Raw genomic sequence first — 13,148 nt, 5'->3', positions numbered from 1 at the left:
ATCAAAATGAAATCCTAAAGAATTTTCAAGTGACTCACAATAAGGCAGGAAAAAAGAAAACAGAGAAGCGAAAAATTGAGAGAAGAAACAAAACAAAAAATGACAGACTTAAACCCTAACATATGGACAGTTACATTAAATGTAAATGGTCTAAATATACCAATTAAAAGACAGAGGTTGGCAAAATGGATTCAAGAAGTCTACAAAAAAACTCACTTCAAATTTAACAATACAGGCAGGTTGAAAATAAACTGATAGAAAAAGACATATGATGCAAACATCAATCAAAAGAAAGCAGGAGTGGCTACATTAATATTAGATAAAATAAACTTTGGAGCAAAGAACACTGCCATAAACCAATAGAGACATTATAATGATAAAAGGGTCAATCCACCAAGAAAACAGCAATCCTAAATGTGTATGCACCAAATAACAGCACTGCAAAGTAAATGAAGCAAGAATTGATAGAACTGAAAAGATAAACAGACAAATCCACAATTCTGCTAGAGACTTCAACATGTACTCTCAAAAACTGACAGAACTAGACAGAAAATTAGCAAGGATATAGACAAACTCAGTAACACCATCAACCATCAAAATACCCAAATGATATTTTTAGAACACTCCAACCAACAACAGCAGAAAGCAAATTCGTTTCAAGTGCCCACTGAACATATTCCAAGATAAACGACATCTAGGGTCATTAAACAAACTTCAGCAAATCTGAAAGTACTGAAACCATACAGCATGTGTTCTCCAACCACAACTGAATCAAACTAGAAATCACAAAGAGAGAGATAACAAGAAAATCTGCAAACAGTTGAAAACTAAGCAACACATTTCTAAATAACCCATGAATCAATGAGGAAGTCACAAGAGAAATTTTAAAATACATTCAACTGAAGGAAAATGAAAATACAGCACATCAAAACTTGTAGGACACAGCTAATAGTCATGCTGAAAGGAAATTTACAGCATTAAATACATACATTAGAAAACAGAAAAAGTCTCAAATTAACCTAAGCTCTCATTTCAAAAACTTAGAAAAAGAAGAACAACATAAATACAAAGCAAACAAAAGGAAGAACATAAGGAGCAGACATCAATGCAACTGAAAACAAAAAAAAATAGAGAATGTCAGTAAAACAAAAAGCCAGTTAATTGAAAAAAGAGAGTAAAACTGAGGAAACTCTACCAAGACTGACAAAGAATAAGAAGTAGACACAATTACCAACATAAGGAATGAAGCAGGGGATATCAAAATAGACCCTGTAGATATCAAAAGGATAATAAGGGAATACCATGAACAACACTACACACATAAATTTGACAGCTTAGATGAAACGGATCAATTCCTCAAAAAAACACTATCACAGCTCACTCAATATGAAATAGATCACTTGAATACCCCTCTAATTATTAAAGAAAGTGAATGCATAATTTTAAAACTCCCCCCCCAAATCTCTATGCTCAGATGGTTTCACTGAAGAATTACATCAAACGTTGAAAGAACTGATACCAATTCTATATAATCTCTTCCAGAAAACAGAAGAGGAGAGAACACTTCCCAACTCATTTTGTATAGTATTACTAACACCAAAATCTGAAAAGACATTACAAAAAAAGAAAACTACAGACCAAAATCCCTCATGAATAAAGATGCAAAAATCCTTAACAAAATATTAGCATATATAATTCATCAATATATAAAAAGAATTACACATCATGACCAAGTGAGGTTCATTCCACAGATGCAAGGCTGGTTCAATAATTTAAAATCCATCAATATAATGCACCATATTAACAGGCTAAAGCAGAAAAATCATATGATCATATCAGTCAGTGCAGAAAGTACATCTGACAAAATTCAACACCCATTCAAGAAAAACAACTCTTAGAAAAATAGAAAGAGAGGGAAATTTCCACAACTTGACAGAGTACCTGCAGCAAACATGCAGCTAACATTATACTTAAAGGTGAAAAATCAAATGCTTTCACTCTAACTAGGAACAAGGCAAGGATGTCAGCTCTCACTACTCTTATTTAACACAGTAAGAAGTTCTAGCCCTGGAAATACTGCCCTGGAAGTTCTAACCATGCAATAAAGGGAAAAAAAGGGGTCGTGGATTTGGGGGAGGCATAGATTAGGAAGGAGAAAATAAAACTATTCCTGTTTGCAGATAACATGATTGTCTACGCAGCAAATCCCAAGGAATCTACACAAAACTTCCTAGAACTAAGAAGTGAGTCCAGCAAGATTGCAGGATAAAAGATAAACACACAAAAACCAATTACATTTCTATATGCTATTAGTGAACACATGGACACCAAAATTAAAAATTCAATACCATTTACAACTGCAAAAGAAAAGAAGGGAGGAAAGGAGGGAAGGCAAGCAGGCAGACTGACTAGGTATAAATCTAATAATGTAATCTAATGTACAGGAATTGTACTGAAAACTAGAAAATACTGATGAAAGAAATCAAAGAAGACTGTAAGACTCAACATGGTGGACTTCCCTGGTGGCGCAGTGGAAAGAATCCGCCTGCCAATGCAGGGGACATGGGTTCGAGCCCTGGTCCAGGAAGATCCCACATACCGTGGAGCAACTAAGCCCGTGCACCACAACTACTGAGCCTGTGCTCTAGAGCTTGCAAGCCACAACTACTGAGCCCACGTGCCACAACTATTGAAGCCCATGCACCTAGAGCCTGTGCTCCACAACAAGACAAGCCACCGCCATGAGAAGCCTGCGCACCACAACGAAGAGTAGCCCCCGCTCACTGCAACTAGAGAAAGCCCACGCACAGCAACAAAGACCCAACGTGGCCAAAAATAAATAAATAAATAAACAAACAAACAAAAGACTCAACATAGTAAAGATGTCAATTCTGCCCAAATTGATACATAGGTTTAATGTAATTTCTATCAAAATCCTCACAAGATTATTTTGTAGATACAGACAATAATTTTCTATAATGTATATGGAAAAGCAAAGAAATTAGAATAGCTGAAACAATTTTGACATGAAAAATAAAGTAGAAGAATCACTTTATCCAATTCCAAGACTTACTACATAGCTACAGTAATCAAGACTGTGGTATTGGCAGAAGTATAGACACATAGGTCAATGGAATAGAAAGGAGAACCGAGAAATAGACCCACACAAATATGCCCAACTCATTTTTGACAAAGGTGCTAAAGCAATTCAATGGGGGAAAGATAGCTTTTTCAACAAATGGTGCTGGAGCACTTGGACATTCATAGGCCAAAAAAAATAAAAATAAAAACAAATAAACTTTGATCTAAGTCTCATAAGTTATATAAAATTTAACTCAAAACATCACAGATTTAAGTGCAAACACAAAACTATAAAACTTTTAGAAAAAACACAGGAGAAAATCTTCAGGATCCTAGACTAGACAAAGAATTCTCAGACCTGATGCCAAAAGCATAAAAGGAAAAATTAACAAACTGGACTTCATCAAAATTTAAAACTTTTGCTCTGCAAAAGCCCCTGTTAAAAGGATAAAAAGAAAAGCTACTTACTGGGAGAATCACCTACCTGACAAAAAGCTAGAATGTAGCATATGTTTTTTAAAAATCTAGAACTATCAAAACTCAACAGCAAAATAAAAAACAATCTAGAACATAGGCAAAACACACGAACAGACATTTGACAAAAGAAGATATACAAATGGCCAACAAGCACAAGAAAAGATGTTCAACATCTTCAGTCATTAGGGAAACATAAGTTAAACCACAATGAGGTATCACTACACATCTATCAGAATAACAAAGATAAAAGAGAGTGACTTCATCAAATGCTGGTGAGGACGTGCATAAACTGGATCACTCATATATTGCTGCTGAAAATATAAAATGGTACAACCACTCTGGGAAACAGTTTGGTAGTTTCTTAAAAAATTAAACATACAACTATCATATGATCCAGCAATTGCACTCCTGGACATTTCTCCCAGAGAAATGAAGACTTAGGTTCACACAGAAACCAGTATACACAAGTTTATAGCAGCTTTATTTTTAATAGCCCCAAACTGGAAACAATGACGTCCTTCATTGGGTGAATGGTTAATCAAACTGTGGTACATCCATCCATGTTATGGAATACAACTCAGCGATAAAAAGCAACAAACGTGATAGAGGCAACAACCTAGATGAATCACCAGAGAATTATGCTGAGTTTAAAAAAGTCAATTCCCAAAAGGTTACATACTATAAATTCTATTTATATAACATTCTTGAAATGACAAAATTATAGAAATGGAGAACAATTAATGATTGCCAAGGGCTAAAAGAGGGCTGGGGGCAGGAGGGAAGTAGGTGTAGCTACAGAAGGGCATAATGAGGGATCCTGTGGTGATGGAACTATTCTGTATCTTCACTGTACTGGTCAATATCCTGGTTATGTAGTTGTACAATACACAAGATGCTGCAAGATGTTCCCACTGGGGAAAACTGAGTTAAGTGTACATGGGATCTCTTTATATTAATTTTTACAACTAAATGTGAATCTACAACTATCCCAAAATTTAAAATTTAATTAAAAGAAAAAGAAAAAGGATACACATGCCTGCCTGTCCCTGACTATTCTTACTCAACTCACTTAAATAGGGCTAACCTATCCAAATTAGCACTTTCAACCTGGCTTCTTAAAGAAACGAGGGTTTTATCAATTTTGAACATTTAAAATCATAAACAAAACATTAGTTAAAGCCAAATCTATTTCCTTATTTAAGCCTTCCTTTCCAGAATCTGATTATGAAGAGACAAGCCTGACTGTCCAGTGGATGATCCCTGGTGGCAATCTCCTAGATGCCTGAAAATGAGCTAGGTAGGATCAGTAGCTCCCCATCTTCCCAGTGGTAAGGGCTAAGCACTGACTCAACTTCCCACAGGATCTGCGGTCAGAGCTAGGCAGCTGACATTCCCAGGACTAGTATACAACCACCTTGAGCAGTTGATGCCCAAGCTCAGATGATCCCCACTTAACTCATTTGGAAGGCTGCTCTCACAAGAGCCCTAAAGAAAAAGAGAATGGAAAAAGACCAGTCCTTCTTTTGAAGCAGAACCCTCAGTCCATCCAGCCAGACCTGGTCTACATATGCCAACCTATGGGATACTACAAGATCGAGGGCCTAGCCCTCCTGCCTTTAAGTTCAGCCTATACTGTGTGCTGCTTGCTGATTTGACTGTCTTTCAACACAGACACAGTAAGCAACATCTGCTTTAAGAAGATTCCTCTCAGTCTCAAAAGCTTACAAGGCCACCCCTGAGAAATGGATGAATTTTTGGTCTCCAGAATTCAAAAAAAGTAAATATTTCTCTAATCTCTTCCTCAATGCACAGCCCTATAAGTGACCAAAGAAGATTGTTTCTCTTGTTACATACCTGTGTACATTTAGGATTAATTAAAGAAGACAATGTGGATACGTGAATAAAACTCTGAGCTAACAGAAAACCTAAATATTTAAGCGTGTCAGTTGTCTGAGCGACTGAATAGATCATTTTATTGCACTGTGACTGTCTTACCATCTGCCAACTTAAGACATAATCTCTGGCTTTCCCCATTTCATAGGGATGATGTGAAAAGAAATGAGATAGCAGATGTAGATTCCTTTGCTTTCTGGAGCAATATAATTCGCATAATTTATATTCTAAAAATCAATCAGGCAATGAAAACCACATTGTTTGATAATGATTCAAAATCCTAACAAAGACTAGAATGTACATGTACAGCAAAGTAGATAAACATACCTGAACACACACACGCACACCTCAGAAAGATAGATAGATCAATCAATCGATCCCTGTGGGCTCTCAGAGCTAAGCAGCTGGTATTGTAGTATTAATACACAAACAAAACACCATGAGCAGCTATACAGATATAGATAGCTCTCTGTATGTGTATATATATTTTTCCTTTTTTTTTCTTTTCAGGTATGATGATAACAAAATAATCTTCTAGGAAAAATCTGACTCCCCAGAGCCAGCATTTTTAAACAAGCCTCAGGGATAAAGCAGCATGCTGGACACCAACACTGTTTTTCTTTCTTCAAAGCATCTCAGGGAAGCATGAGTTAGACAAGGAAAGCTCTACAGCCTCACCCTACATTCAGCTTTTAGTCTCTGTCCATTCTTTGGCGTGAACTCTTAATACAAAAATATATGCCAACAGCTGCTACAACAATGGCCTTGAATGTTCTCTCTGTCATGGAAATGTAAAATGAAGCTGGAAAGAGAGCTTGGTAACAATGTAAGGCTTCACTTTGAAGATATTTTAAAATTACATTATTTTTTCAAATCTTTTTGGCCTGATCGATATTTTTTAAATGCCTCAGGTTTATTTACTATACCTCTACTTTGTTTCATAAACAAACAAAGATAAATGTAGCAAGATAAAATAACCCAAAATACATGAAAATGCTTCCACAGTTCACTGGGCAACTTTAGAGCTGGAGAACACTGTTATTAGCAGGGAACTCGGATACCAGAGAAGCCAAAGGGACAGACTGTTTCCAGAGTCGTTAACTGTTGAATACTACTGAGGACCAATAAGATGAGGAATAAAAGGGGCCACAGAATTCACAGACACGGAATGAGAGGGAGGTGAGGAGATGGAGACAGTGCATAAGATATGCGGCTCTGTTAAGATTGTACAAACAAGAGGCATAAGACTATGGGAGATGGCGCGGGGCAAAGAAGGGATTTGTTTGCTGTCTGACTTTGTTTTGGGGATGGGAAAGACAGCCCGAAGAAAAGGCAAGGTTCAAGACGTATGAGGCAGAGAACACTTTAATTACTTTTAATCTTACTAGCTAGTGTACAAATAAATTATAATTATAGGTTCAAATCTTTTGTTAGATAAATAAAAGCCACAGCCTGACAAAAACATCATGAGATCCAAAAGTTATCTTCTGTAGTTAAGACAGGGCAAAATATTGACTGATCTTTGGAGGAAAGCAGAAATACTGAATGGCATTATATATTCTGACTCTAAGGAAAAGGTGAGACTCCTCCTCAAAGGTAAAGATTAAAACTGAGACAGCAGGCATGAGTGCCACCTGCTGGTAAAATGTAAATGCTCAGTATTTTGCCTGAGATAGAAACCAGTCTTAGGAATTTGAACTAATTGGATTAGAGGTTACCTGTTTCCGATGAGAGTTTCTCCATAACGATACAGAATTCTCAGACCTTCCCACCCAGCAAAACAAAGTCTTTTAAAAAACACTCCTGATTAGTTGGTCATCATCCCTTTACTTCAGTACATTCAATAGTAGGAGGCACACAAGTCCAAGACTTGTTACATCATCACTAGGTCATTTTCAACTGAAACAGACCTTCTGGTTTCTACCCACTTACATTAGCCTTCCCTCTGCTGCAATACAATAAATCTCCATATGACAGTCCTTCACCATCTGAAAGCAGCCGTGTCTCCACTTACTTTCTCCTCTGATTAAACAACCCCAGTATTTTTTTTAACTGTTGTTTTTAAAACCTCCCACCATTCCAGTTGTGGGATGTAGGTCAGTCTGTCAACAGTCCATAAAATATCTTTAAGAGTTTTTATTTTCAACACATAGCCCAGCGGTACTATCACTTTCCTCTATCTGGGCCTTAACACACAATTGGCTCACACTAAGTTTGTGGTCAACTAAAATCCTGTCCAGCTAGATTTTCCCAATCCAGTACGCATGCAACTTAATTATTTGAATCTAGTGCAAGTCTTAATGTTTATCCTTGTTAAATTTCATCTCATAACAATTTTGATTGCACTCTGTCAAGATCATTTGGGACCCTGAATTCTTGGTGCCATCTAAATTCGACAAGCCACTCCCTAAATCTTCATCCAAATCAATGATAAAAAACTTGGATATGAAAGATCCCTAGAAAGTAATTAATACTAAGCCACCAAGAATACTCTTTGGGTAGGGATGTTCATCATCTGCAGATCTACTTACTATTTACTAATCTACTTCAGCAATGAGGATAATGGAAAACTAAGACAAATGCTTTAACAAAATCAAGATGTTATGTAATAAGCATTGCATAAATATACTGTCCAGGGACTTCCCTGGTGGTGCAGTGGTTAAGAATCCGCCTGCCAATGCAAGGGACATGGGTTCGATCCCTGGTCCGGGAAGATCACACATGCCACGGAGCAACTAAGCCCGTGCGCCACAACTACTCAGCCTGCGCTCTACAGCCTATGAGCCACAACTACTGAGCCTGTGTGCCACAACTACTGAAGCCCACTCACCTAGAGCCTCTGCTCCGCAAAAAAAGAGAAGCCACCGCAATGAGAAGCCTGCGCACTGCAACGAAGCATAGCCCCCGCTCACCGCAACTAGAGAAAGCCTGCGCACAGCAATGAAGACCCAATGCAGGCAAAAAATTAATTAATTAAAAAGAAGAATATAGTGTCCTCACATTCCTGTCAAAAATGCAGTTTATGAGTTTAGCAAGGTTGTTTTTAGGTGAACTCATGGAAAATTGCTCATAAACCACACTGGGGTTATCCGTGGGTAGTTTCCTATGTCCACTCTTCTTTTAAAAAATTACACTTTAAGAGTTAACCTATTTAATTATTTTATGACTGTTTAATGATTAAATATTTATGACTCAACACTTAAAACAGCAGATTTATGGTGACTTGTGCATGTATTTCACTCATCCTAATGGGCTGAAGATCACCTTTTCCAAAAGCAAATAGTCCTCCTAAGTGAAATAAACTGTCTCCTCTGCTTAGGCATCCACGCTTAAGCGAGCGTGCCTTAATTGAATACTGATCCAAAGTTACTTACAAATTATTAATGATAGCTCAGATCATTCAAACAGGATCCCAGGTTATAATTTCACTGCGTCTTGAGATTTGAACAATCATGATGTAACTATATGAAATATATCCTGGGCTTCAACTTTTTTCTTTAATATATTTATCAGGACTTTTTCTTTTTTTTTTTTTTTTTTAAGATTTTCTTTCTTTCTTTCTTTTTTTTTTTTTTTTTTTTCTTTCGATGTGGACCATCCCCGAAGTCTTCAATGAATTTGTCACAACCCTGCCTCCGCTCTATGCCCTGGCCTTCCTGCCGCAAGGCATACGGGATCCTAGTTCCCCGACCAGGCATCAAATCCGCAACCCCCTGCAGCACTGGATGGCGAAGTTCCAACCACTGGACCACACTGCATTGGATGGCAAAGTCCCTGGACTTTTCCATTTTAAAGACCATTCTCTATGCTCATGAAAAAGGAAGCAAAACAAGAAGTGTTGCTCTAGAGTAGAGTGTAGAAGTCCGGATGTGGACTCTGAAGCCCAAGTGCCTGGATTCTAATCCCAGCTCTATCATTCACTAGCCATGCGACCTGCAACAGGCAATTCAACCTCTCTGTGCCTCAGTCTCATTGATAAATGTGAATAATGACAGTACCTACCTCATAGAGTTATAGGAATTAAATGAGTTAACAAGTGTGAAGGGTTTGTAACAGTGCCTGCCACACAGTAAGCACTAAAGACTTCAGATGTTTGCTATAATTATCATTCTTGATCACCTATTAACATCACCCCTTCTCACTCATCCTTTCCCTGCACTTGCTCTGAAAATAACAATATAGTACAATGGTTAGTTAAGAGCTGGGCTCTGAAGTCAGAAAAACCTGGATTGGAGTTCTGTCCTCACCCTTTATCAGCAATACTACCTTGGGAAGTCACTTAACCTCTCTCAGCCTAAATTTCCTCATCAATAAAATGAGGATAAAACAGTATCTACTTCATGGTGCTGTTGTGAGAATTAAACAAAAATGAATGTCACACCCTTCACATAGTACTTGGCACATAATACACGTATTCAGTGAATCTTTGTCAAAAGCCCTCCTTTGTGCCCCTTAGCATTTTGGTAGGCACAATCTGGACCAGACCAGTCTCTTTTCTGACAGTCGTACAGATTCTTGATGCTTTTGGCAAATATATTTGGTTATCTGCCTCTATCCAACTCTGGTAGCTGTTCTGTGTTTTGTAGACAGATACTTCTCTCAACATTCCTCCCCATTTCCTTTCTCTTTGAATTGTTTGTGGTTATTACATCAGAATTTAAGAATTTCCTGTTCTTTGTGAACCTACTATTATTTTGGAGCCTATAACCATGAGGCTGTGCCCATATTTTTTTCCCTAAAATATCTGCTTTCTAAAACACAGGATTCACGAGTGTTATTTTTTCATTATTACAAACTTTAAAATAAATGATAATTTTTCTATCAATAATCTATCCCTTCTATTTCCCCAATCATTGGGAAAAAGTAAATTCAGGATAATGGTTCCCACCATCGTTTCCTTTACCATCTATGAGACTAAATGATGAATAAATCAAAAATGTTATCAGATACTCTTTTAGCAGAATGAAACTTCTGACAAATATCTAGATGGTTAAAGAACACATTACTACTACCGTTTGTTTCTCAGTAAATTTTACAATCTCATGCTGAGATTCTTTCATATTTCTCCATCAGAATATCACTTTTGTTCCTTTCTTCTTTTATAGCTCTCTACCATATTCTTCCCCAGCAAGGTGGTTTCCATCTATGTGTACACATGCACACGTGCACACACACACCCCTCATTAGCCCCTCCTAGCATTCCCTATTGGATGTTTCTTTTCAACAAAGTACATCTTCCAACGACCAGAGTTCTTACATGAGTACCATCCTACCACCTCTTGGTAACAGATATTTTCTGGTCAAAATACTAAGTTTTCTTTTCTATATATACTGCATTGATATACAAAATCATATACATACAAGGTACTGTTCCCAAACAGTTTTGTCCCCAAATGCCTTCTTTCTGCCATATGTTTTCCTTTCCTAAGTTATCTATTTTTATAATCTTATATAGGCTTCTTTCTCTTCTTTACTGACAAATGTAATAAGCCTCTAGCCAAAAGGCAATACAAATTACTCTGCCAGAAGCCCACTACTGCAGCATTAAAGAGTACAGTTCAGGAAACCAAATCCTGTTTTGATACCCTCCAACTGTTAACTGCCACATCTATCCTTGTCTTCCAAAGTTAAGAGCAGCAAATGGAGATATAAAAAGATATGAGTGTCTGCTCCTCAGAACTCCAAAACCCCAGATTTCCTTTAAACATTTCCATTAATGTACACAAGAAAAGTTATTTTGACTAGACTGTCAACTTTAAGATAGCAAGGACTACTTATCTTTTACACACTACCACCCAGTGCCTAGTACATGTTAGACCAGAGGCTGCATCCTTTGACCCATGGGCCAAGTCCTCCCACAGCCTGTTTCTAAATGGCTCACAGCTAAGAATGTTTTTTACATTTTTAAAGGGTTGTTTAAAAACAAACAAATAAAAAATCACTCAGAGGAATATGTGACAGAGACCATATATACCCCACAAAGCCTAAATTTTCCATCTGGCCCTTCTCAGAAAATGTTTGCTGACCCCCGTTATCAGACCCTCAAATGTTTGTTAAAAGAGGAGGCAGGGGGAGGGGAGGGAGCCCTCAGAATGGGAAAGAAGACACAGATTTGCAACAAATATATTTTGAGATCACTGCAAATGGTGAAACTCTCATAATAAGCACTGTGCAGGTCTTTAAGTCATTCCTTGACTTCCATTTTCACTGAGTTTCAAGAGAAACTAAAGATTGTTCATCAGTATATTTAAGAGATCATAATTTTTTTTTTGCAACGTATCTTATCTTGAATCACAGGTGCTCCTAGGAGAACTAAATTTAAACCTTGGTAGTATACTTCTTCTCCAACTAGCCTAGTTAACATAAGTGTTAGTCATCAGCAAGGTGTAAGGTGTCAATTCACAGGTATGCACCCTCATACATACCTCCTTTCCTTCCATGCAGCACCAAGTGCCTAAGCACTAACAACCCACAACATTTTACTCATCTGTTCCCATGTGTCTGTACACCTGTTACCTCAAAATTCAATCACTGAGAATGCTCCACAAACCCTGTAATAAAGCTCTGAACACTGAAAAGTGTTTAACCAAAACATGAAAGTCCCATTCTCAAATAATATCAGAGCAGTAGTACTAGACCTATTCATAGCAATGCCTATTAGAAGCACTTGCAAAGGTGTACCTGAAAATGCTGCTCCATCACTTGGATTTTTCCCTGGTCTGGGCACTTTTTTAGAGCTCGGTCTGCATAATGGAACAGGATTTCCACCATCTGTAAGGAAAACAGCTTTGTATATAGATTAAAGTATATCTCTAAAGTTTTTCAATACTTAATATATGTGATCTTCTTAAATAATAATCAGGCTTTGCTATCATATTAAAAATATAATTTAAAATTTTAGTGACTTTATTTCTCAGTTTTTCTAACCCCAGCCGAATTTCTTTCAGCCTCAGGGTTAGTACCAATTTGCTAATCTTTCCTAATAAATACCTCCAGGTTCCAGACCTCATTAGTATATATATTGCTCAGGAAATAAAAAGTTGACATTTAGCTCTTCAGTTATCCTCTGCATATGTCTTTGCCTAAAGAACACAGACAGCCAATACTTTTTTACCAGATACTGAGAAAATCACTTATAAGTCTCAGGATTGACCAATTTCTGTGTATGTTTTCTAAATGTTTATACTAATTTGGAATCTAATTTTTACCAATGCATTTGCACAATAAAAAGGGGGAGGAATGACTATAGTAAATGAATTCAAGCAAGTCTAGACTAGGAAAACAAAGCTAGTGTTAAATATTAACATTAACCATATTAATACTAATTAATAATAATAAACATCAGGCCTCTCTGCTCCCTCAGGCAACACAAACACTTGCACATATAGTATTTCTCATTATTACTAATCAGTTTATAAAGACCAACAAATGTCAACTTTCTGTGGGCTATAATTAGGTTCAGAGATAACCCAGATCCCTGGGTTTTTTACCCCTCCTACTGTCTGCTGTCTTTTGGCTATTTTACTATTTATAATTTTCATAAGAGAGTGAGCAAGGGAAAAAAGAAAGGGTGGTAAGAAGGAATTTAAAAAGCACTCAAGATAACACCAAGGAATTGCAATCTGACTTGTTTTCTTAATACACTCTCTTCTTAACTGTAGTCATTTACCTAATCACGCCCAAGATTATTAGCAAAT

General features: G+C 37.1%; 1 protein-coding gene across 7 annotated transcripts in view; it reads right to left on the bottom strand.

Moving 5' to 3' along the window:
- Positions 1-13,148, bottom strand: part of VPS8 (VPS8 subunit of CORVET complex) — a 280,256-nt gene that overhangs the window by 202,294 nt on the left and 64,814 nt on the right. For all 7 annotated transcript variants that reach the window (XM_057545206.1, XM_057545205.1, XM_057545207.1 and 4 more), the window contains exon 20: positions 12,133-12,222. In XM_057545206.1, coding sequence (XP_057401189.1) covers positions 12,133-12,222 — 90 coding nt within the window. The remainder of the gene's footprint in view (positions 1-12,132; positions 12,223-13,148) is intronic.

Source organism: Balaenoptera acutorostrata, chromosome 4, assembly GCF_949987535.1.
Source record: "Balaenoptera acutorostrata chromosome 4, mBalAcu1.1, whole genome shotgun sequence".
Classification (NCBI taxonomy): domain Eukaryota; kingdom Metazoa; phylum Chordata; class Mammalia; order Artiodactyla; family Balaenopteridae; genus Balaenoptera; species Balaenoptera acutorostrata.
The sequence above is the reverse complement of the archived record's forward strand: the minus strand, read 5'-3'. Positions and strand labels throughout refer to the sequence as shown.